We start from the raw sequence: 24,152 nt of genomic DNA, 5'->3' as shown, positions 1-24,152 counted from the left end.
ATTATCTAACTACTAAATCTAATATCATCCTTCAGCCCTATGCTCCGAGCATGCTGGAGATGCTTAACCCGAGTCAGTCCCTTCGTGAGGGGATCTGCTGGGTTCTCATCCGATGATACCCTCTTTGCCACGAGGAGTCCTTCTTCGATCCGATGTCTGATGAAATGGTATTTTCTGTCGATGTGTCTGGATCTCCCGTGATCCCTTGGTTCCTTGGCTAAGGCAACAGCACTTTCACTATCACAGAAAATTTCCATCGGCTCTTTAATAGCTGGTACAACTCCAAGATCTCCAATGAAGTTCCTCAGCCATAACGCCTCCTTTGCCGCTTCGCTAGCTGCAATATACTCTGATTCACAAGTAGAATCTGCCACTGTCTCTTGCTTGGAACTCTTCCAAGAAATTGCTCCTCCATTTAGGGTAAAGACCCAGCCCGACTGAGAGCGGAAGTTATCCCTATCAGTCTGGAAGCTAGCATCACTATACCCTACAACTCTCAAGTCATCACTCCCACCGAGGATAAGGACCCAGTCCTTAGTCCTTCGTAGGTACTTGAGAATATTCTTTACCGCAATCCAGTGTGCCTTGCCAGGGTTCCCCTGAAACCTGCTAACCATGCTCAAGGCAAAGGCTACATCAGGTCGAGTACACGTCATAGCATACATGATCGAACCTACAGCCGAAGCATAAGGTATTCGACTCATTTCTGCTATCTCAGCCTCAGTGCTAGGGCTTTGTGTCTTACTCAGCTTGGCGCTACTCTGGATGGGCAACTCTCCTTTCTTGGAGTCTTGCATTCTGAATCTCTTCAGAATCTTCTCCAAGTAGGTACTTTGACTAAGTCCAATTAGTCTTTTACTCCGATCTCTCAAAATCCTTATCCCCAAAATATAGGCAGCTTCACCAAGGTCCTTCATAGCGAAACACTTTCCAAGCCAGGACTTTACTTCCTGCAAGGTTGGAATGTCGTTTCCTATGAGTAGTATGTCATCCACATACAATACCAAAAAGCTAACTATACTCCCACTAGCCTTGACATATACACAAGATTCATCTTCACTCCTAGAAAAGCCAAATTCCTTGACCTTTTCATCAAAACAAAGATTCCATCTGCGAGGTGCTTGCTTTAATCCATAAATGGATTTCTCAAGCTTACACACTCTATTAGGGTACTCGTTACTGACAAAACCCTCTGGCTGACTCATGTAAACATCTTCAGCCAACTTTCCATTAAGGAAAGCGGTTTTGACATCCATTTGCCAAATTTCATAGTCATGAAATGCGGCTATGGCTAACAGAACCCGAATAGACTTAATCTTGGCTACCGGAGAAAAGGTCTCATCATACTCCACTCCAGGAATTTGAGAGAAGCCCTTTGCAACCAGTCTAGCCTTATAAGTGTGTACTTTACCATCCATGTCGGTCTTCTTTTGAAGACCCATTTGCACCCTACAGTCTTTCGACCTGGTACATTCTCAACCAAGTTCCAAACTTGATTGTCATACATGGATTGTATCTCGCTATCCATAGCCTCTTTCCATTTGGCAAACTCGGGGCCTGCCATGGCTTCCTCGTAGCTGTTAGGGTCATCTTGACTTACTAGTGTCTCATCACTAATAAGTGTCTCACCTTCTGCAGTAATATGGAATCCATAGTAATGCTCAGGTGCACTCCTAACTCTCGTGGAACGCCTCAGAGGTACAGATTCGTCAATTGGCTCAACAGGAGTTTCCTCCTCAAGTTGAGGGCTAGAGTTTGAAGTTCCTTCACCACTTGACTCTTGAATTTCTTCAAGATCAACTTGCCTCCCACTGTCTCCTTGGCTTATAAACTCTCTTTCTCGAAAGACTCCTCTTCTTGCTACAAAGACCACATTGTCACTAGGTCTGTAGAAGAGGTAACCAAAGGATTGCTGTGGGTAGCCGATGAAAATACACCTCTCGCTTCGGGGTTCAAGCTTATCATGAGTCTCGCGTCTCACGAAAGCCTCGCAGCCCCAAATCTTGATGTGGTCTAGTTTAGGTACTTTACCAGTCCACATCTCGTGAGGAGTTTTGGCAACTTTCTTTGTAGGGACTAGATTAAGGATATGGGCGGCAGTCTCTAAGGCATACCCCCAGAATGAGATTGGTAGCGAAGCTCGACTCATCATGGAACAAACCATGTCCAACAAGGTTCGATTACGCCTCTCAGCCACACCATTCAACTGCGGTGTCCTGGGAGGTGTCAATTGTGAGACAATCCCACATTCCTTAAGATAGTCGAGGAACTCTGAACTAAGATACTCACCACCTCGATCGGATCGAAGCATCTTAATGTTCCTGCCCAATTGATTCTCGACTTCCTGTTTAAATTCCTTAAACTTCTCGAAAGTCTCTGACTTATGCTTGATTAAGTAGACATATCCATATCTACTGTAATCATCGGTAAAAGTCAAATAATAACGATTAGCATCTCTTGTGGCATGTTTGAATGGTCCACACACATCCGTGTGTATAAGGTCCAACAAACCTTCACCCCTTTCACACGAGCCTGTGAAGGGTGACTTTGTCATTTTTCCAAGTAAGCATGATTCGCAACTATCATTTGACTTCAGGTCAAACGACTCCAAGACTCCATCCTTTTGGAGTTGGCCTATGCGTTTCTTGCTTATATGTCCAAGACGTCAATGCCATAATGATGCTTTATCCAAGTTATTATTATTAGTAGAATCAATACACAAAACATTATTTCCTAAGTTATCTACAATAGATACAGCTTCATACACACCATCACAAGGTAATGCTTTAAAATAAAGAACATTATTAAAGAAAGCATTAATCGAACCAACTTCATTATCAAACGAAAAGGTGAAACCTTGTTTGTACAATGCATGAAAGGAAATAATATTTCTTGCCATTTCTGGCGAATAACAACATTTATTCAAATCTAAATTTAACCCACTACTTAGCGATAAAGTATAAACTCCAATCTTGGTGACAGGTGTAACTTTCCTATTCCCCATGATTAAGTTTATTCTTCCTTGCTCCACATTCTCACTTCTTCCTAGTCCCTGCAAGTCACAACAAATATGAATACCGCAACCGGTATCAAGGACCCAAGATTTCGAATGGGGTGAGTTATTAGAAATGATAGTGTAAATACCTGCATGTTTGGGTTTGACTTTCCCATCCTTCACATCTTGCAGGTACTTTGGGCAGTTCCGCTTCCAATGAGCTTTTTCATGGCAATAGAAGCATTCAGCCTCTTTTGGGTCAGAAGAAGGAGTAATGAAACCTTTCTTGGTTCCACTTGAAGAAGAGCCATCAAGGGTCTGAGCCTTGGTACCCTTTGAAGATCTCTTTCTCTTCCTCCCTCGACTTTGCCCGATTGCCAAGACCGGAGTTGAGTCTGGAGTAGGAGTGATAGCAACCGACTTCCCCTTAAGACCTGTTTCTGCGGTCTTGAGAAGTCCCTGAAGTTTGCTGAGGGTGACCTCTTCCTTGTTCATGTGATATGTCATGCGGAATTGATCATAGCACGATGGTAAGGAGTGCAAAATGATATCTATTGCAAGCTCCTTAGGGAAGTTCACATTGAGCTTCAGCAAACGATCCACATACCTTTGCATTTTCTGCATGTGGCTCGTGACGGACTCTCCGTCCTTCATCATGGTTGTTATCATGGAGCAGATGACTTCGTACCTCTCTTGTCGTGCACTTTGATGGTATCTTTCCATCAAATCTTGGTGCATTTCATAAGGGTAGAAGTCTTCATAAGACTTTTGGAGTTCAGCTGTCATGGTGGCTAACATGATGCAAGCCACCTTGGTTGCATCTCTCTCATGAGTATGAAAGGCAGCGATCTCCTGGGGAGTTGCAGTGGACTCGTCAATTTCCTTAAGCTCCTTGTCAAGGACATATTCTTTGTCCTCGTAGCGGGTAATCATCCTGATGTTTCTGATCCATTTGTTGAAGTTGGATCCATCAAAGGTGACTTTCCTACATAGACTTATAAGATTAAAGGAGCCATTAGGATTCGAGCCAGAAGCATTAGTTGAAGACATCTGAAAAAGAAGAACAAGTTTAGTTTAGATTTAAGAGAGTCCTTAATAAAACACCCAAATGTAATATTAAGGCTAGGATCCAATCACAATATAATATAACTTAGAAGAGGTATGCCGTAATCTAAGCTATACCATATTTGAAAGGTAGGTGAATGACGATTCACCAATTTCCACCACGAAAACCGAAACATTAAATATTTAGTTTTTATTGGTTTTAGAAATTCCTAGATTCTTTGAGATCCAATGAACTTTTCAAAGGCATGTTTCAATCTCGGGAGTGCCCTCCAGGTTTTGTGACTGGGATGCCGAGGATCACAAAACGAGGTGTGAAGTAACCATGCAAATCACTTGGTACCCTTAAAGTTTATCACTCAATCGATGTGCCGGTAAACCACACACGCTCCACCGATACTATAATAAACCTTAAGTCACCCTTTACCTACCTTGTTAAGTCCAAGTTAGTGTGCCGGTTAACCACACACGCTCCACCAACGACTCAGACAAAGTGTAAAGTGTAATTTCATGGATTAGCACCTTATTCACATTTTTCCTAAAGTAACTAAGATTGGGAATTTAATAAACATTTAGTTACTTTATTATATTCATCATACTTTGAATGAGAATTTATAAGTCCTTGTCTTACCCGTTCGGCTAACGACCCTCCACCAGTCAAGCAAGCGGTGGGTGAGAATATTCACCCATTAAGTCACCATTTTATAGGCAACAACCTTATACCCACCTTATAGACCGGCTTCGTGAATGAGGCGTACTAGCGGTAAGACGGCTTTATTCTTATACATATATATATATATAATTATTAAATTATCATAATATAAGTATAAGGGTTGAATTTTAACTTTTAAAATTCTAGGGGTTGGAACTAAAGTTTTAACTTAACTTTACTTGTTCCAAAACTTGAGGGCAAGTTTTGTAACTTTCAAAACTTTTCATTTCTTGTAACTTATGAGTTTAATAGAGTCATAAAATGAAGACTCTTCATTTTTATAACTCTTGTGTTTTCTTAATGGTTTTAACTCAAGTGTGACTCTTGGTTTTCCATAACTTAAGGATAAGTTATGGACTCCATTAAAACACATTATGATCAAGAATTAAACTACCAAATAGGTTACAAATAATTCCTATGATCATCTAAAACATCATAAGAACAAGAACATGAATATGAACACAATCAAAAAATTACATAAAACTTTGTAATTTTTGATAACTAGTTGTTGTAAATGAATTAGCAAGACATTACACCACCAAAAACAAGTTTACATTTACTAAAACAGTTTAGGGTAATGTTTCTAATTCATTTTCCAGCAACTGAATCGAAATTCTGCACTCATTCGACCCTACTCGCCGAGTGCATGAACATGACTCGCCGAGTTGGTTGAAGATACACATGGACTCGACGAGTCCCCCCAATAGACTCGACGAGTCCATTCGCAGACAGCATATTTTCGATTCTGTTTTCAACTTTTAAGCACAAATAAGAACAAACAAACCTGGCTCTGATACCACTGATGGGTTTTGAGCATTCTAACACTTCTTAAGTGTACATGCAACCCTAATAACCTTGGATCTATGTTTGTCTAATTTGTCATGCAAAGTTGATTTCCAAGGTTATATTCCTATCTAGCATACATGGGGAACAATTTTAACATAAAGTATAGATAGAATAACTTACCTTGTTGTTGCTTGTGTTCCTTGAAACCTTGTGAGCCTAGCACCCCAAGTGTGATGCCTCAAATGGTTCACACAACACCAAATACTCTTGGAAGAACTTATGAGAGAATACTTACTTCACAAAAACGGCCAAGCCCTCTATTTCTTTTGTGTAACCAATTTGGGAGGAGATCATATTACTTATATAGTGTTGACACATCTAGGGTTAAACCCTAATGTGTCATGACTCTTCATTTCCATGACCCATGGGTTTGTAACTCCCATGGAGCATCCATGGAGCATCCTATGGGTGGAACCCAACTTGATGATCCATGGAGCCTTTTAGCCCACTATACAAGATATGGATGATTTACTTAATCAACCCATATATTTAATTAGTTATCTTTTGATCACTTAATTAATTCTAAATTAATTCTTGATCAAACTAATCAAATAATATTATTATTAATATATTAGAACTTATAATATATTAATAATCTCCAAGCGTTATTTCTCTCATTTAGTCTATCCAATTGCATGGTGCCATGCAACCCAAATGGACCATGCCGGGTCGGGTCAAGTACATACCAGAAATAGTTATGGACTTAGACACCTTATCCAACAATAACATATCAAAATAACTGCGGCGTACATAAAGAATAAAAAGAAGAAATCATACGCATCACCACATTGGGTGTAGTGCGTGCCTCCTCGACTGTCAACTGAACTGGTCGGCTCTGCACCACTGGAACCTCTACCTTGGCCTTCCGGCCATCCATAATCCACGTTGCTGCTGGGTTCGGCGCCCCTGCTGTCACTGCTATAAATATAGGGTAGTTGGCTTTCTTGTGGTCCCTCTGATTGCAATGGAAGCAAATCCGATCTGACATCTGCACTACGGGGGTGGGGGCAGTACAATCCATGCCATAGTGCTCCATCTCATCGCACTTGTGGTAGCCGGATGATCCCACTTTACAAGCTCCCTCATGCGGCCTTCCGCATTTCCTGCAGTGGCTCTGGCCCGGCTGGCCCTTCGACTAAACGTCAGATCCCTTGGGTTTCTTCCCCGAAACCCTTGAAACTTGCTCAGACTCTGCTTTCCTCTTTCTGACATGCTCCAAATCGAGCACCCTCTCCCGCGCCCTGGCCATCATGGAATCTAGGGTCGGGCAGGCTAAATAGCTTACATGCTCCCGGATATCATCCCTCAACATATCATGGTAGCGGGTCTTCCGTATCTCCTCATTCCTCACATACTGGGGTACCAACAATGCTCTCTCCCAGAACTTGGCGGTGATCTCCGCCACTGTCTCCGTAATCTGCCTCATATCCAAAAACTCTATGGCTAGTTGTTGAAGCTCCACCGCTAGCACAAACTTAGCACTGAATTTGGTCACGAAATCTGACCAAGACATAGCCTCGACGGCCGGTGCTCCAATGAATCACCAACCGACTCCCACCAATCTCTAGCTCTGTCTCTCAAACATCTCGCCGCAAAGTGGACCTTCGACCCTTCCGGGAAGAAGCTCATCAACTGTGCAGACTAAATGTTTGCGATCCATCTCCTGGCAGCAATGGGGTCCTTCACCTCGTGAAAATCCAACACACCACTCCCTCTGAAGTCCTTGTAGGATAGTGCGCATGTACCCTCCTAGCCAAACGCTAAATCACTCCTGAATGATCGGAGGCGATCCTCCATCAGCTCGATGATCCTTTCCTTGATCGACCAAAAATAACCAGGGTCGACTCAAGGATACCTCTCGTGATCTAAGACGCGATGAACCCGTGTAGCCCGTCATCAACCTGCTCGGATCCTACACCCGAGCCTGATATTGATCTTGATCCTGAACCTCGCGCTCCATGTCGTGCGGCCACCATACACATAAACGTCAGGATCATACATGCTCTTGAGAGGTCTCACACACTCTCCAAGTTCCCTGGTTCCATCTTGGCCCTCCTTCACTTGAGTACGGATCCTCTGCTTCTAGTAGTACGAATCCTCTACTTCAAGTAGTACGGGCCCATACCACCCTCCACATCTATCCATACTTTCCTCAAGGATTGCTTCAACTTCACGAAGTTCCTTTACCATTACTCTTTTCCACTAATCTTGTCCTAGGCTTTCCTAGGGCACCCTCCGACCTACTCTCTGCCATCAGTTGCACTAGGAGTCCCTACTTCCCTTCCCTAACTAGCTTGTGAATACTATTACATATCCGCTCACTAGTTAGTTAAAGTTAGCCAAGACCCCTATAGCACAACGCAAGCAGCATTTGTGCATCGAGTAACCATATCAAGCATAACATATCCATGCCATCCTACTACTGACTAGGCATCCTTAGCATACAACTCATACAACCAGCATATAAGGCATCCTTCCTAGATCCTCAACCCTAATCTAGCATGTAGTTCTCAGAATCATATATCAGGCATACAAGGCATCCTCCTAGATCCTTAACCATAATCTAGCATACAGTTCTCATAATCATATATCATATAACATAACATAACAAGTATGGGTATCTTGGGGAAAACTTACTTGAGCTCAGCCGGTCACACATATCACACACCCTGTTCTTTCTCAAACTCTTTTTCTTAGATTTAGAAAACCATTTTCTTTGTAAAAATCATTTAGCCCCTCGGTTTGAGTCCAGACACCCCCGAGGGTGTGTCCAAATCCCTCAAACCAGGGCTCTGATACCAAATGGTAACATCCCAAAATTCGAGACAAAAAATTTCGTTTTAATTAGGTTATTACGTAAAATAGTTCATCAAAACATTGCCAAAAATCATGTCAATAGATAAAACAATAACATCATGTATCCAAGAAAACTCTGGGCGGAAATTATGAATGTACGTGTGTGATGCACTGCTACACCGCCGACTCCTTCCCCTTGGACGAAGGGTACCTGAAACCAAAACTGAAACTGTAAGCATAAAGCTTAGTGAGTTCCCACATAATACCACATACCATTTAATCACATAGCATACATACTGTTGGGCAATTCTAGGGTGCCCGACCTACCCCGTACGACCATTCTGGGGTGCTCACCTACCTGGTACGACCATTCTGGGGTGCCGACCTACCCGTGTCAAGCCATTCTGGGGTGCTGACCTACTTGTTTTAAGCCATTTTGGGGTGCTGAATTACCCGTATCAAGCCGTTCTGGGGTGCTAACCTACCTTTCGGTTCTAACAACCGAACCTCGGGGACTATTCCACCCCTACTGCTACTATCACATATATCATAACATAAACATACTGTCAGACATATCTGGTGTGTCCGACCTACCCTTCGGTTCTAACAACCGAAATTGGGGATTATTCTCCCTCCTACTACCACTATCACATATAACATATCATGCTAGCATATAACATACCAGGTAGTAGCAAACCTAGATGAATATCACAAAGAAAATCATCTAACATACAACTCCTACTGGTGGGCCATCATTATGGCCGTAGACCCACCATTACTGGAAGGTAACTCACCTCGAGGTTGTGTATCGTCTGAACTGTCCTCGGCGTGAAGGTCGGCTCTCCTCGACTCCTCAATCCCTACATGACAATCCTCAAGTCATCAAGCATAACATATGAACTTACCCAAGGACAATACCAGAACCAGTCAAAGTCACACCCAATTGACCTGACTTGCCGAGTTGGTCCACCAACTCGCCGAGTCCATACTCCACTCGTCGAGCCTAGCAAGAACTCGATGGGTTCTCCTTCATTCAAACCAACGGGACCACCTTCATCCGACTCGCCGAGTTCCTCCTTGAACTCGTCGAGTTCATCTCCCTCATATGAACACGTCCAGTGTATAACTCGCTAAGTCTATCTTCAAAGATTGGGAGATTGGCCTGGACTCACCGAGTTTGCTCATACACTCATCGAGTCCCATGATTTCCAGATCACTTTACAAGCCCAAACAACTAAGGGACTTCTTCTCCTAACAACTGGTCCATTCAAAGAAAGGATTTGGTGGTCAATGCACACCGAATCACCGAGTCCCAAGAATGACTCTTCGAGTCCACCCATGACCATCACTATACAGTCGATTTAGATGGCTCTTAACTCATCAAAACCATAGATCTAGCCCCCAATGTCCATTTTACATGTAAAGTCCTGAACTTGATGTTCATGCAAAGGGTTTTTGGCTCATAAATCCATAAGAAGTGTTCTATAAAATGCATATGGCTCTCATGGCCATAAAGTTGGCACCTTTATGCCATGAGACCCCTCCAATAACTCAGATATAGAGGCTAAACTTCAAATAACACTCCACAAATCCAAAAATGGCTTGGAAAGGCGTAAATGCACCCAAAATCTAAGCCCTAAGGGTGAATAACCAAATGGAAGACCAAAATAGGGGCACTTTACCTTGATTAAGCTGAAAATGGAGTAAGATCTTTGGATCTTCAAGTCCCAACTCGAACTCTCAAGCCTCTTACTTCTTCTCAAGTTTCAAATGCACCAAAATGGTTGTACATCACACAAAAACAGTTAGCGTTTCGATATACAGCTTTAGGGGAGTGTTAAGGGCAATGGAGGCTGAGATAAGGTGTTTAAATAGGGTGCAAACCCTCAGATTTAGGGTTTCACTCAACCAGCACCTACTCACCGAGTTAGTCTCCCAACTCGTCGAGTAGGACACTTAAACTGTCCGCAGATCATGACTCTACTCGACGAATTGGGCTTCTAACTCGTCGATTCCTAGAGAAAACATCAAAAAAATACATGAATAACAGATATACCAGGAATCAGGTGTTTCAGATAACCTAGGAAATAATGTGTTGTGTATTGGTTCTGCCAATAGCTTGGATAAAGCATCATTGTGGCATTGTCGTCTTGGACATGTAAGAAAGAAACACATAGGCTAACTCCAAAAGGATCGAGTTTTGGAGTCATTTGACCTAAAGTCAGATGATAGTTGTGAATCTTGTTTGCTTGGGAAAATGAAAAAATCACCCTTCACCAGTACTTGTGCTAGAGGTGAGGGTTTGTTGGACCTCATACATACTGATGTGTGTTGACCCTTCAAAATCGTCACAAGGGATGCTAACCGCTTCTATGTGACTTTACTGATGATTATAATATATATGGATATGTCTACTTAATCAAGCATAAATCAGAAATCTTTGAAAATTTCAAAGACTTTAAACAGGAAGTGGAGAATCAGTTGAGCAGGAACATTAAGATGCTTCGATCCGATCGGGGTGGTGAGTATCTTAGTACAGAGTTCCTTGACTATCTTAAGGAATGTGGGATTGTCTCACAATTGACACCTCCCAGGACACCACAACTTAATGTTGTGGCTGAGAGGCGTAATCGAACCTTGTTGGACATGGTTCGTTCCATGATGAGTCGAGCTTCGCTACCAATCTCATTTTGGGGGTATGCCTTAGAGACTACTGCCCATATTCTTAATCTAGTCCTTACCAAAAGGTTGCCAAAACACCTCACGAGATGTGGAATGGAAAAGTTCCCAATGTGGACCACATCAAGATTTGGGTTTGCGAGGCTTTCATGAGGCGTGAGACTCACGATAAGCTCGAACCTCGAAGTGGGAGGTGTATTTTTATCGGCTACCCACATAAATCTTTTGGTTACCTCTTCTACAGACCCAATGATAATGTGATCTTTGTAGCAAGGAGGGGAGTCTTTCGCGCGCGCACACGAGAGAGAGAGAGAGAGAGAGAGAGAGAGAGAGAAAGAGAGAGAGAGAGAGAGAGAGAGAGAGATTTCATAAGCCAAGGAAAAAGTGGGAGGAAAATTGACCTTGAAGAAATTCAAGAGTCAAGTGGTGAAGGAACCTCAAACCCTAGCAATCAACCTGAGGAGGAAACTCATGTTGATCCGACTGACGAGTCTGTACCTCTGAGGCATTCCACGAGAGTTAGGAATGCACCTAAACATTACTATGGCTTCCATATTACTGCAGAAGGTGATACACTTATCAGTGATAGCACATTGGTAAGTCTGGATGAACCTAACAGCTACACGGAAGCCATGACAGGCCCTGAGGCTGCTAAATGGAAAGAGGCTATGGATAGTGAGATACAATCCATGTATGACAATCAAGTTTGGAACTTGGTTGACAATGTACCAGGTCGTAAGACAGTCGGGTGCAAATGGATCATCAAGAAGAAGACCGACATGGATGGTAATGTACACACTTATAAGGCGCGACTGGTTGCAAAGGGCTTTTCTCAAACTCCGGGAGTTGATTATGATGATACCTTTTCACCAATAGCAAAGATTAAGTCTATCATGGTTATGTTAGCCATTGCTGCATTTCATGATTATGAAATATGGCAAATGGATGTCAAAACCGCTTTCCTTAATGGAAAGTTAGCTGAAAATGTTTACATGAGTCAGCCAGAGGGTTTTGTCAGTACAGAGTACCCTAATAGAGTGTGTAAGCTGGAGAAATCCATCTATGGATTGAAACAAGCACCTCACAGATGGAAACTTTGTTTCGATGAGAAAGTCAAAGATTTTGGATTTTCGAGGAGTGAAGATGAATCTTGTGTATATGTCAAGGCTAGTGATAGTATAGTTAGCTTTTGGTATTGTATGTGGATGACATACTACTCATAGGAAATGACATCCTAACTTTGTTGGAAGTAAAATCCTGGCTTGGGAAGTGTTTCGATATGAAGGACCTAAGAGAAGCTGCCTACTTCGATAAGGTGTTGAATAGGTTCAGCATGCATAATTCCAACAAAAGAGATTTACCAATCCAAAGTAATGCCAAACTAAGTAAGACTCAGATCCCGAGTACAGAGGCTGAGATAGCTGAGATTAGTCGAGTACCGTATGCTTCTGCTGTAGGCTTGATCATGTATGCTATGACTTGTACTCATCCTGATGTGGCCTTTGCATTAAGCATGGTCAACAGATATCAGAGGAACCCTGACAAGGCTCACTGGATTGCGGTAAAGAACATTCTCAAGTACATGCAGAGGACTAAGGACTGGGTCCTTACCCTCGGTGGGAGTGATGAATTGAGAGTAGTAGGGTATAGTGATGCTAGCTTCCAGACTAATAGATAATTTCCGCTCTCAGTCAGGCTAGGTCTTTACCTTAAACGGAGGAGCAATTACTTGGAAAAGTTCTAAGCAAGAGAAAGTGGCTGATTTCACTTGCGAATCAGAGTATATAGCAACAAGCGAGGCAGCGAAGGAGGCTATATGGCTAAAGATCCAGACACATCGACAAAAAATACCATTTCATCAGACATCGAATAGAAGAAGGACTCCTCATGGCAAAGAGGGTATCATCGGATGAGAACCCAGTAGATCCCCTCACGAAGGGATTGGGTAGGGTTAAGCATCTTCAGCATGCGAGGCGCATAGGGCTAAAGGATGATATTAGTTTTAGAAATTAGATAGCTTTTGAAATTTGTAAAGTGTAATTGACATTTGATGAAAAATAAAGTTGTTGTTTATTTGTAAGTATAAGTGTTGCTATCTTTTGTCAATCGTTTGCTATCATTTCGATTTTGCATGTTTTGACTTCCAGAATAAATATGTTATGGTATATCATATTATTCAAATTCTCCACAGTCAGTCATATGTTGGAAGTAGATATGAATCAAGACTTTCATGAGTTGGCTTGTAGATGTCTAAGATGTTGGACATAGCAAGACTTTCTACAAAACTCATGAGTGCTCGTAAGTTCTGAGTATTAGATTCAACCCACGCTCACTTGTATCACTTCAAACCTAGAGATATGAGTTGTTGACTATGAGTTGGTTATACATTGATTGTACTAAAACGCATTGGTAACTCGATGTTATAAAACGTGCCTTTGTGTATAATTCAACAAGTAGTAGAACAAGCATATGAGTCGAAGTTTATCTATTCCTTCTTGGATTAGAAGCGATATCTGGGCCCCTCGATGATTTTGTTTTGACCTATGTACCGGGCCTGGTCAGAACTAAATTGATGTGTTCGATTAAGTTCTATGTCAAACAAATCAGAAATCGGGAAACAAACTGCTAGACAATAAGTAAGACATTGTTCCATGTATTTGTCCCCTCGATGATTTTGTTTTGACCTATGTATCGGGCCTGGTCAGAACTAAATTGATGTGTTCGATTAAGTTCTATGTCAAACAAATCAGAAATTGGGAAACAAACTGCTAGACAATAAGTAAGACATTGTTCCATGTATTTGTCTGGCTGATATCTAGAACAGAGGATTATATGATCACTTATCTTAAATGGTGTATCATCGTCATCTCAGTTCCGCGAGACCTTGAAAGAGCTACAATTACTGATCGGTTCCTGAAGTCATTCTTGCAGTTATACTTATTACACTTATCCAAGTGGGAGACTGTTGGACTAGGCGTCTAAGTTCATAACTATTTCTGGAATGTACTTGACCCGGTTGGCATGGTCCATTTGGGTTGCATGACATTGCAACACTTGGATAGACTAAATGAGAGAAAGGACACTTAAGGTTTATTAATATATTATAAGGTTCTAATATATTAATAATATTGTTTAATTAGTATTGATCAAGAATTAATTTGGAATTAATTAAGTGATCAAAAAGAGACTACTTAAATATATGGGGTTGATTTTGTAAATCATCCATTCTTTTATAATGGGCTAATGATCCATGGTTTATTGAATTAGGCTAAAACCCATAAGGTGCTCCATCGATAGTCCATGGGGGTTATAAACTCATGGATAATGGAATATGAAAGGCCATGGACATTAGGGTTTACATGGAGTAACCCTACTTGTGACACAACTATAAAAGGACCCCATGACTAGAAAAATCGGCACTACTAAGTGAAGAACAAGAGGGCTCGTTGATTTTAAGTGTTAGTGAAGAACTAGGAATTTACATGATCTTTCAGTCCCTAGAGTCCAGATCTATGACCTCATGGTCTATCTTGTAGTTTTGGTGGCTTTTGGATGAAGACTTTGTCATTTATGGGTTAGGGCTTGAGGTTAACCTCTTTAGGAAGGGTATTAATGGGTGAAGGCAACCCAAAAGGAGCATGCTCATAATCAAATCAAGTACATACCAAAAATAGTTATGGGCTTAGACACATAATCCAACAGAAGGTAGATAATGTTGTCCTTTATCTATACGAGAGTGCAGCTCTATGGTGGAGAAGAAAATATGGAGACACTGAAAAAGGCTTATACACCATAGACACCTGGGAGGAGTTCAAGAGGAAACTTAAGAGATAATTTTGCCCACATAATGCTGAAGCCATAGCGATGAAGAAACTTCGTGGGCTAAAGCATAGTGGATCCATCCGAGACTACATATTTGACTTCACGAGCTTTATGTTAGAGTTACCCGCCATACAAGAGAAAGACAAATTTTTTTATTTTATGGATGGACTACAATATTAGGCTTATAATGAGCTCAAGCGGAGAAATGTTAGACATCGACGAAGCTATCGCTGTGGCAGGAGATCTAATGGAATTTCGAAGAGAAAGCACGGTTAAGAAGATTAGTGGGGGAGAACAAACTATGTTAGAACCGGAACCAAAACAAGATACACCATAGACTTTGAATACGAAATGAAAAGCAATCAAAGGAACATACCAAAGAGAAGAATGAAAGGAGATCATGTACTACTGGTATGATGGTCCTCACTCGATCCAAGACTGTTCGAAGAAAAAGTCATTTTATGCAATTGTGTTGCAAGAAGAAGGAGAAGAAAAAGAAGCTCTCATGAGTTCCATGCGACTTCTAAACTATATGGAAAAGGATGAGACAAAGGAATCGGAAGAGAGTGGTTATAAGGTAGTAAGTCTCATGCTAGTCGAATCCAAGGTGAATGGAAAAAATACCAATGCGCTAATAGATTCAGGTGCGACTCACAACTTCCTTTCTGAAAACGAAGCAAAGGCTGTCAATTATCCATCTAATGCTATCCTAGGAGTTTCACGTGGAGTACCCATGAAAATCGCAAAATGGGAAGGCACCATTGACTTGGTAGTCATACCCATGAACGACTACAACATGGTATTAGGAATGGAATTCCTGGAAGAAGTACGTCTATGGTCGTTCAAAAATGATAACACTATGTGTATTACTAAAGGTACGATCATTAATATCATACCTCTAGAAAGGAGTAGAACAAGTTCTCGAACACTATCGAATATGAAGTTTAACAAAGACCTTAAAGAAGTCGTGAAGATACAGAACAATACCCTAAGATGGAAGAAGGAACATAATTCACAAGCGACTAGTAATCATAATGATCGAATCACGAAGTATGTGAGACCAAACAATGTAGTTCAAGGTATCAATACATGCCGATGCAAGATGGGGTCGCGATCAACCTTGAAAATTGGTCCAATATCCCATGAGGCTACAAGAAGATCCAAAACAGGAAAGGAAATAAGAAGACATGTGACACCTCATTTGAAAGATCGTTATACAAGAAGACTTGACGTGGACGTCAAGGATTTAAGTGGGGGAGGGTGTCACATACCAAGTTTCTGGAAAATTACATGATCGTCTAGAGAACTCCGACATGATCAAGTATACTCGAGAAGTCTCCGGAGAGATCAAGAATGTTCTACGAGACCCTGGAAGATGCTGGAATATTATAGATGTCAGTGGACCAAAGGAGAACAATCCGGAATAATTAAATGGGCACAAGACGAAGCTATAACGACCCGAAAGATTTTGGAACGATCTAGAACACGCTAGATCATACAAGAGCTATTTGGATAATGTCGAGACGGCCTAGAGATTTCTAGAGCATCGTAGACAATTATACCATATTCTAGAGTCTTGTAAATGCCATGTATATAATAAGAAGAGTCTATATTAGTCAAGAATGATCGGGACCTAGAAACTTACATTTGAGGAGGTGTAAAGTACCTATAAATAGGAAGGATGTCCCATTTGTAGGAATCATTAGGAAATTACCCTGTAAGTAGTCGAGTCTATAATAGAAGCTTTCCTTCTTACTTCGTAGCATTCCTTATCACATCTCTTGCTATCCTAGTCGTTAGTACATCATAAGGAAGTGTTCCAAACCTAACTTAGTCGAAGAAACACTAAGTGACACACGGTGATTGAGTCATCCCGTGACACAAGTGTGTTAATCTTTAATGGGTCTATCAAATGGTTATTTTGCTGCTCTTTGTGTGCGATTATGAAAGATGAATCATAATTTGTATTCTAATAATTTGGTTCACTAGCTAGAACAGAACACGCAAGACAAAGATTACAATGGTATTTATTCTTTAAACCACTATGATTGTTTAGTTGCATTAAATTTGGTTGAACTTGGATCCTCAAAGATTATTTGTTATTTTTTCTGATATGCCTTTGTGATCTTTTGTCTACCATAACCCAACAAAAAGCTCCCAAAACAATGTACCGAACACGGCCTAAATCTATGTGAAACAACTTTTTTTTTTTTTTTTTTTTCAAGTTGCATTTTATTATAATTAAAATATTTTAATTTGAAAATTGATATCTCAATCAATCTAACTCCAACTTGTATATGCAGTATATCATTACGATTTTTTTATATCATTCTGATTTTTTTTTTGTCAGGCAACCAAACCCAAAATAAATATTACATACTAGATGATAAATATCATAAATATCCATATTTAATAGGAAAGATTCTTGTTTTTCCAACATGAAGTTTGTATATTTACCTATAAATAATTATTAATTAGAATATCTTGAGATTAATCCCTATCTTTTTTAAACATTTAAATTGTGAACGACTAACAAGATCTTATCAACCATACGTTCACTAAAACAATCGTTTCAAAATAACTATAAATTTTACCCTCATGAAATACGTACGCTAGGGTAAGTATTAGTAAATGGATGAGCACACAATCCACGTTACACATCACTACTCTCTCTCTCTCTCTCTCTCTCCCTATAAATAATCACATCGACTTCTTCGTTTTCTTCGGAGATAGAGAAAGAAACACATAACAACCAAGAGAGATGCACAAATTCGCAACCTCATTGCGGAGGCGAACCTCCGGAAGTGATCAATTCCGGCGATGTTTCTCTCAACTAGCTCAACGGCAATCATCGATTGAAGAATCCGGTGGAGTTCCGATCATACCAGCTTTCGATTACTCTCCTCCGCCGTACACTGGTCCTACCGCCGAGGAGATCCTCCGTAAGCGTAAAGAGTTTCTTAGCCCTGCCATGTTCTGCTTCTACAAGAAACCAGTATGTTATTAAATATAAATTATCCTTTATGCATTAATGATCTTATCCACATTTAAATTTCCGATGTTACAAAGTACCTTGCACATCATGAATTATTAGTTTTATAAAACTTATTATACTTTATTGCGATTAAGAACCAAAAGGAATAGAAGAAAAATATCAAATCATTGTATGGATCGTGGGACTTAAGATGATGGCATTTTGGGGTGGAAAAAAGAAGAGAAAAAGGCTTAGATTCTAATGAATCTCTTGTTTTTGTTATTAAATCACGAATAAGTGGAGTGTGCATAGTAAGAAAAAGTGTATTATATTTCATATTATAGGTTTGTTGGTCGAAAGAAAATGTGATAAATCATGAAAACTATTGTTTGTTATTTAGAAACATAAGTAGAAATATACTCTATAATTTAAATTAATAAAGAAAAAAGTATTATACAATTAATTTCATATATGGCTTAATTAATGAAGAATTAAGGAAGAGTTAATATTACAAAATGACCACCAAATAATATTCAATTGTTTTATGACCACTCAATATTATAATATTAATTAATAGATCCATAAATATATTTTTTTTATTAACGTTACAGGTTACATATATAAATTTCAACCGTATAAATTGATGTTGAATTGTACGTGACATAATTTATTCACTACATGATGTTCATTATGTGATTCAATATGACATAAAATGGTTGGGATCTATTTAAATGATGTAATGAAAAAAAAACTGCCTATTGACTCAATAGTAATGATGAGTAACCAAAAGAGTAAAAGGTTGTGTTATAAGTATAAATAATCACACAGAGGATATACAAACACTATTACATTCATATAGTATATAATATTTTGGGGAGGGGATACATATAGAAATTGCCAAGAATAAATTGATTACAATTAGTTGTCGTTTTATAATATTAACCCATTAAAAATATAATTTTAATAGATAATTAGTATATTTCAATATATATATATATATATATATATATATATATATATATATATATATATATATATATATATATATATATATATATATATATATATTTGTTTGTTATAAAAAATGTAAGAAATTTATAATTAAATTCATAATTAATTAAAAGACCAATATTTGTGGGTCATATCGTAAGAAAAGACTAAAAAAAAACTAATGATTTTGGACATGAATCACAAAATAAAAACGTTTTTCTTCTTCCGAAATGTCTTTTTTATATATAATTTACAAAAATGACATCTTTTTCAAAGTAAAATCACTATCTTCAAAACTAATTATTTCGAAAATGATGATGCTATTTTAATCGCATTATAAAAGGAGTTTATAGTGACCATCTATAAAACAAGTTTGCAAAAAATGATTTTTATTTCGTATACACTTTATTCGACACTTTAATAAAACAGTTCACAATAATAAATATTAAAATGAACACCATGAAATAGTTTATAAAACGTCATGATATGACCTTATTATATATTATGTGACAAACATGATTTTTTTCAAAAGATATTATCAGTTTCGATTACTTGAGATGACGATATGTATTTGTGGTGAAACAGTTAAACATTGTACATGGGAAAATGCAATATTTATTCGATGAAAATGGGCGAAGATTTCTTGATGGTTTTGGAGGTATCGCTACTGTGAATTGTGGTCACTGTCACCCTGACGTGGTCAAAGCAATCATCAATCAAACCACCACCTTACAACACTCCACCATTCTCTATCTCAACCACTCCATGGCAGATTTCGCCGCCGCACTCGCCGGAAAAATGCCCGGCGACCTCAAGGTACTCTATTGTCTAGCTACTCACCATCTATTAACCATTGTTTTTTTTTTTTTTCAGGTGTGGTACTTAACATGGCTTTTGTCTAGGTTCATTGAACATCCATTGGTTTATGTTTTATTAAACAAAGGACCCACAAAGTTAACATAATAATCAATACATGTTGTACAAAGTAAGGATTGGATTGTCACATCCCTTATTAAAAAGTAAGGATTAGATTGTTAAGTAGATAACGTAGAAAAGATAGTGTATTTATCTTTTTTGAACAAAAAAAAAAAAGAGATTAGAAACGAGTCTCTATTTCATATGGTTCCACGTCTTTTAATAGAACAAAATAAATTACAATTTTTAACTACGATAAAAAATTACAATTTGTCTAGGTTCATTGAACAAGCATTGGTTTATTTTAATAAACAAACGAGTCACTAAGTTAATATAATACATATACAAAGGGGGAAGTAATTCGTACACAACAGTTTTTTGTCATACATAAGAATCTATGTATTATATAATTAAACAATACAACATTTTAAAACACCAATATTGGTTGTGTATTGGTGTAGCCTAAGGTTTATATCTAATCCATTGCATAGCCAACAAGCACAACCAATTATGTACAAACGGGCCTCAATGTTTTCAAACAATTTTTTAATAAATATATAACTATCATCAACGTTTGTTCATATTTGTATGACATATGTTAAATGCGGTATAATCAGTTTTCTTTTATATAACAAGCTGTTTTTTTATAATCGTTTAATAATAAATTTATACTAAATGATGGTATTATAGGTGGTGTTTTTTACGAACTCCGGTACAGAGGCTAATGAACTCGCACTGATGATGGCACGATTATACACAGGCTGCCAGGACATCATATCGTTAAGGAATGCGTACCATGGGAACGCAGCTGGTACAATGGGTGCTACGGCTCAATCTAACTGGAAATTTAATGTTGTTCAGGTAAATTTCAATAATTAAAATAAACTAGATTGTTAAATAATATTAAATCAAATTTATCAACAAAAAAAGTTATAATTTACACAAATAATTCAAGTGCTTTTTAGCCACATGTTTGTTTTTTGTAATTCACTATAAAAACATGGGTTTTTTAATCACTTTTAAGTGACATTACGTTATAAAACACACTACCTAATTTTGTAGTGTTATTAGAATATGCCAAAACGTTACGTTTGCGTGTTTTTTCATAATAGTTATTAGTCATCAATATCATCGGTCCATAAACGATATCATGACAACGTTACGATGTCGTTTTCGAGTATTGTTTAATTAGGCGACATCTTTATTTTGTTCTTATTAAATGACAAATATGTCCTTATTAAATTATTATAGTTTCTTAGTAATCCTTGCTTTAACTACTTTATGTGTCACGTATAGGGCCATTCACTATTTTTAAATAAAACATCGTAGGGTTAAATGAATAATTTTATTCAATAACGTTTCATAAATAATCTCTTTTTTTCACTTAACTTATCTATTTTAGTTTAATATAATAACATTTTATTCTTTAGAGTGGGGTCCATCACGCTGTAAATCCAGACCCGTACAGAGGACAATTCGGGTCGGATGGAGAAAAGTATGCCAAAGATGTCGACGACTTGATCCAGTTTGGAACTTCTGGAAATGTTGCTGGTTTTATTTTTGAAGCAATCCAGGTAAAATATCAAATAATAAATAATTAATTTTATTTAACAAACAGTTTAGTATAAATATATATATAAATTTTTAATCTTTTGTAGGGTGTTGGAGGAATTGTTGAATTAGCCCCAAATTATTTACCTCCCGTTTATAAAACTATTAAGAAAGCAGGAGGACTTGTGATCGCGGATGAAGTTCAAGCGGGATTTGCACGCACCGGAACTAACTTTTGGGGATTCCAAAACCAAGGAATTGTGCCCGATATAGTCACAATGGCAAAGGTATATATTATATATACATGATATAACAATGTACTTTTATTAATTTGTTCTATTTCTGATGATTCTCATTACATTATTGTATTTTAAAAAAATCTACCAAATACGAAACAATTTTGAAAATATAATGTCATAATAAGAAAAAGAATTGAAAGTACAATGTTATAACAGGGTATTGGAAATGGGATTCCACTTGGTGCGGTGGTGACTACTCCAGAAATCGCGAAAGTTTTAACCCGTCGAAGCTATTTCAATACGTTTGGCGGAAACCCGGTTTGTACTGCTGCGGGCCATGCGGTTCTCAAAGTTATTGAGAGAGAAAATCTTCAAGAAAATGCTCATGTCGTTGGATCTTATTTAAAGCAACGTCTCACTTCTCTCAAAGATAAGCACGAAAGTAAGTTATTCGTGCCCAATTTTCCAATTATGTGTTTTAAAAAAAAAATTGTAAAATTGAGGAAAAAAAATAAACGAGGGCGAATTTGCAAAATAGAAGTAAAAAATAGGACTTAATGGCAAAACCCGAAAACTTGAATTTTTGTATACTTAAGTACATTAAGAAGAAAAGAAAGACACATATATGGTTTTATCAAATTATGAATAAATCTATTAAGTAAAAAAGAAACAGTTTAATGGATATATTTTATGATGGATAAAGTTATTGGGGATGTTCGCGGAAGGGGACTAATACTTGGAGTTGAGCTAGTTACCGATCGCAAACTCAAAACTCCGGCAAAGATGGAAATACTTGAGATAATGGAGACAATGAAAGGTAATTTTTTCGGGATTTGATTGATATTTTTGTTTATTTTCTATATATATATATATATATATATATATATATATATATATATATATATATATATATATATATATATATATATATATATATATATATATATATATATATATATATATATATAAAACTTACACTTGCTTTATTTGTGTTTATAGATCTAGGGGTATTGGTTGGAAAAGGTGGATTCTATGGAAATGTTTTCAGAATCACTCCACCGCTATGCTTTACCAAAGAAGATGCAGGTGTGTTTTTGTTTCACTCATGATTCTTTTTCATCGGGATAATCGCTAGAAATAGCATCCTATTTTTATTGATTTGTTTATTATAATTTATAACATCCAAAATTTATTTTATTTCTATTCGACATTGTATTGTGAAAAATCTATCAAATTATAGCAATTTCATCCAAATACAAACCAATTTCAAGGGTAGATTGAAGAAAAAAATTTGAAAGTACGTTGCTATAATCGGGTAGAGTTTTAAAAGTACAATGTTGTAATGGAAGAAAGTGAAAGTAGGAAGCTATAATACAAAAGCAAATGAAAATATGCTGTTATTTCTTGTATTTAGCATTTTTCATACAATTAAACTTTCAAAACTTGTGTAGATTTTCTTGTGGATGTGATGGACTACTCGATTTCAAAGCTATGAAGATGGGGCATGGCCAAAAAGCATCTTGTATGTGTGTTACTTATAAAGTAAGAAATAATGAATTTATCATATATTTGTATAATATAAATAATGGGAAAATGTGTGTGATTAAAATGTTGGGCAATATTGATAAAAATTGTAAGGGTCAACAGCTCGTTGACTCTCTTTGTATCTGTTATATATTCTCTTTCTAAATAAAAATGTCATTATAATTTATATAATTTAAAGGCTACTTTCTTTTCCTTTATCGTATTTGACAACATCTCGTTGTTCTTGTTTTGGTCTTACTCCTTGAATAATTATATATCATTGCTAATTAATCAATTAAAACTTTATGTTCTTCTAAAATGTATGCAATCTAAAAAAAGTGGAGCTTATGAATTATGATTGATTTAAAGTTATTCGGTGTTCCAGTTATTTTATTTATATCCTTCTAAATTATAAATATTACTTCAATATCCTTCTAAACTTTAAAATTACATGTATATCCCTTTAAAGCTATAAAATTATATTTATATCCAAAATTATTTTTTAATTAAGATTATATCAATTTTATATTAAGAAAATCATATAAAATTCGAAATTACATATAAGTTTACAAAAGTACCCTTTTTCAAAATAAACGTGTATCTCTTCAATAGATTGAAGGCTTGTTCAGTTGGTCTTCTGTATTTTCATATCTATTACCTTCTACCTCATATTTTCCTCACTGATGACCGCAACCAGTAAATCGTAGTGTTGTCCTTCTTACTATGCTACTTTGAAAATTGAGTGTCTCGACCACTCCTCACCATTGTAACCTAGGTATACCCTACCCTTTTACCGCATTTTAGACGGTGTTTCAGATGGTTTCCAGGGGTTGATTTTGATGGAGATGGTTGGCTTCAAGGGTGGTATAAGGCAGGTAGTAGTTGTTGTTTGGAGGCAATGAATAGAAGATGTTTGAATGGTACAGGTTGCACAAAGATGGTTTCCGACTGAGGTAGGTTTTCTAATTTTGAAGGTAAAGTTTAAAGTGGGTCTTGGTTGCGGTTTGCGACGATGAACATGGGTGAGAAAAAGGTGTTCCGATGGTC

The 24,152-nt window shown here is 37.8% G+C and overlaps 1 protein-coding gene across 1 annotated transcript; it reads left to right on the top strand.

The window, feature by feature from the left end:
• Positions 1–17,557: 17,557 nt before the first annotated feature.
• On the top strand, positions 17,558–23,190 carry LOC145010777 (alanine--glyoxylate aminotransferase 2 homolog 3, mitochondrial-like). The gene is made up of 9 exons (XM_078969307.1): positions 17,558–17,907; positions 19,462–19,692; positions 20,482–20,652; positions 21,222–21,365; positions 21,450–21,629; positions 21,798–22,023; positions 22,285–22,398; positions 22,581–22,667; positions 23,033–23,190. Exons 1-9 carry the CDS (start codon positions 17,674–17,676, stop codon positions 23,074–23,076), a joined length of 1,431 nt encoding a protein of 476 aa, XP_078825433.1. The 5' UTR covers positions 17,558–17,673; the 3' UTR covers positions 23,077–23,190.
• Positions 23,191–24,152: the final 962 nt, after the last annotated feature.

This window comes from Lactuca saligna, chromosome 8 (genome assembly GCF_052625555.1).
Source record: "Lactuca saligna cultivar CGN05327 chromosome 8, ASM5262555v1, whole genome shotgun sequence".
NCBI lineage: Eukaryota > Viridiplantae > Streptophyta > Magnoliopsida > Asterales > Asteraceae > Lactuca > Lactuca saligna.
Note: the sequence above shows the minus strand (reverse complement) of the source record. Positions and strands in the feature narration are given on the sequence as shown.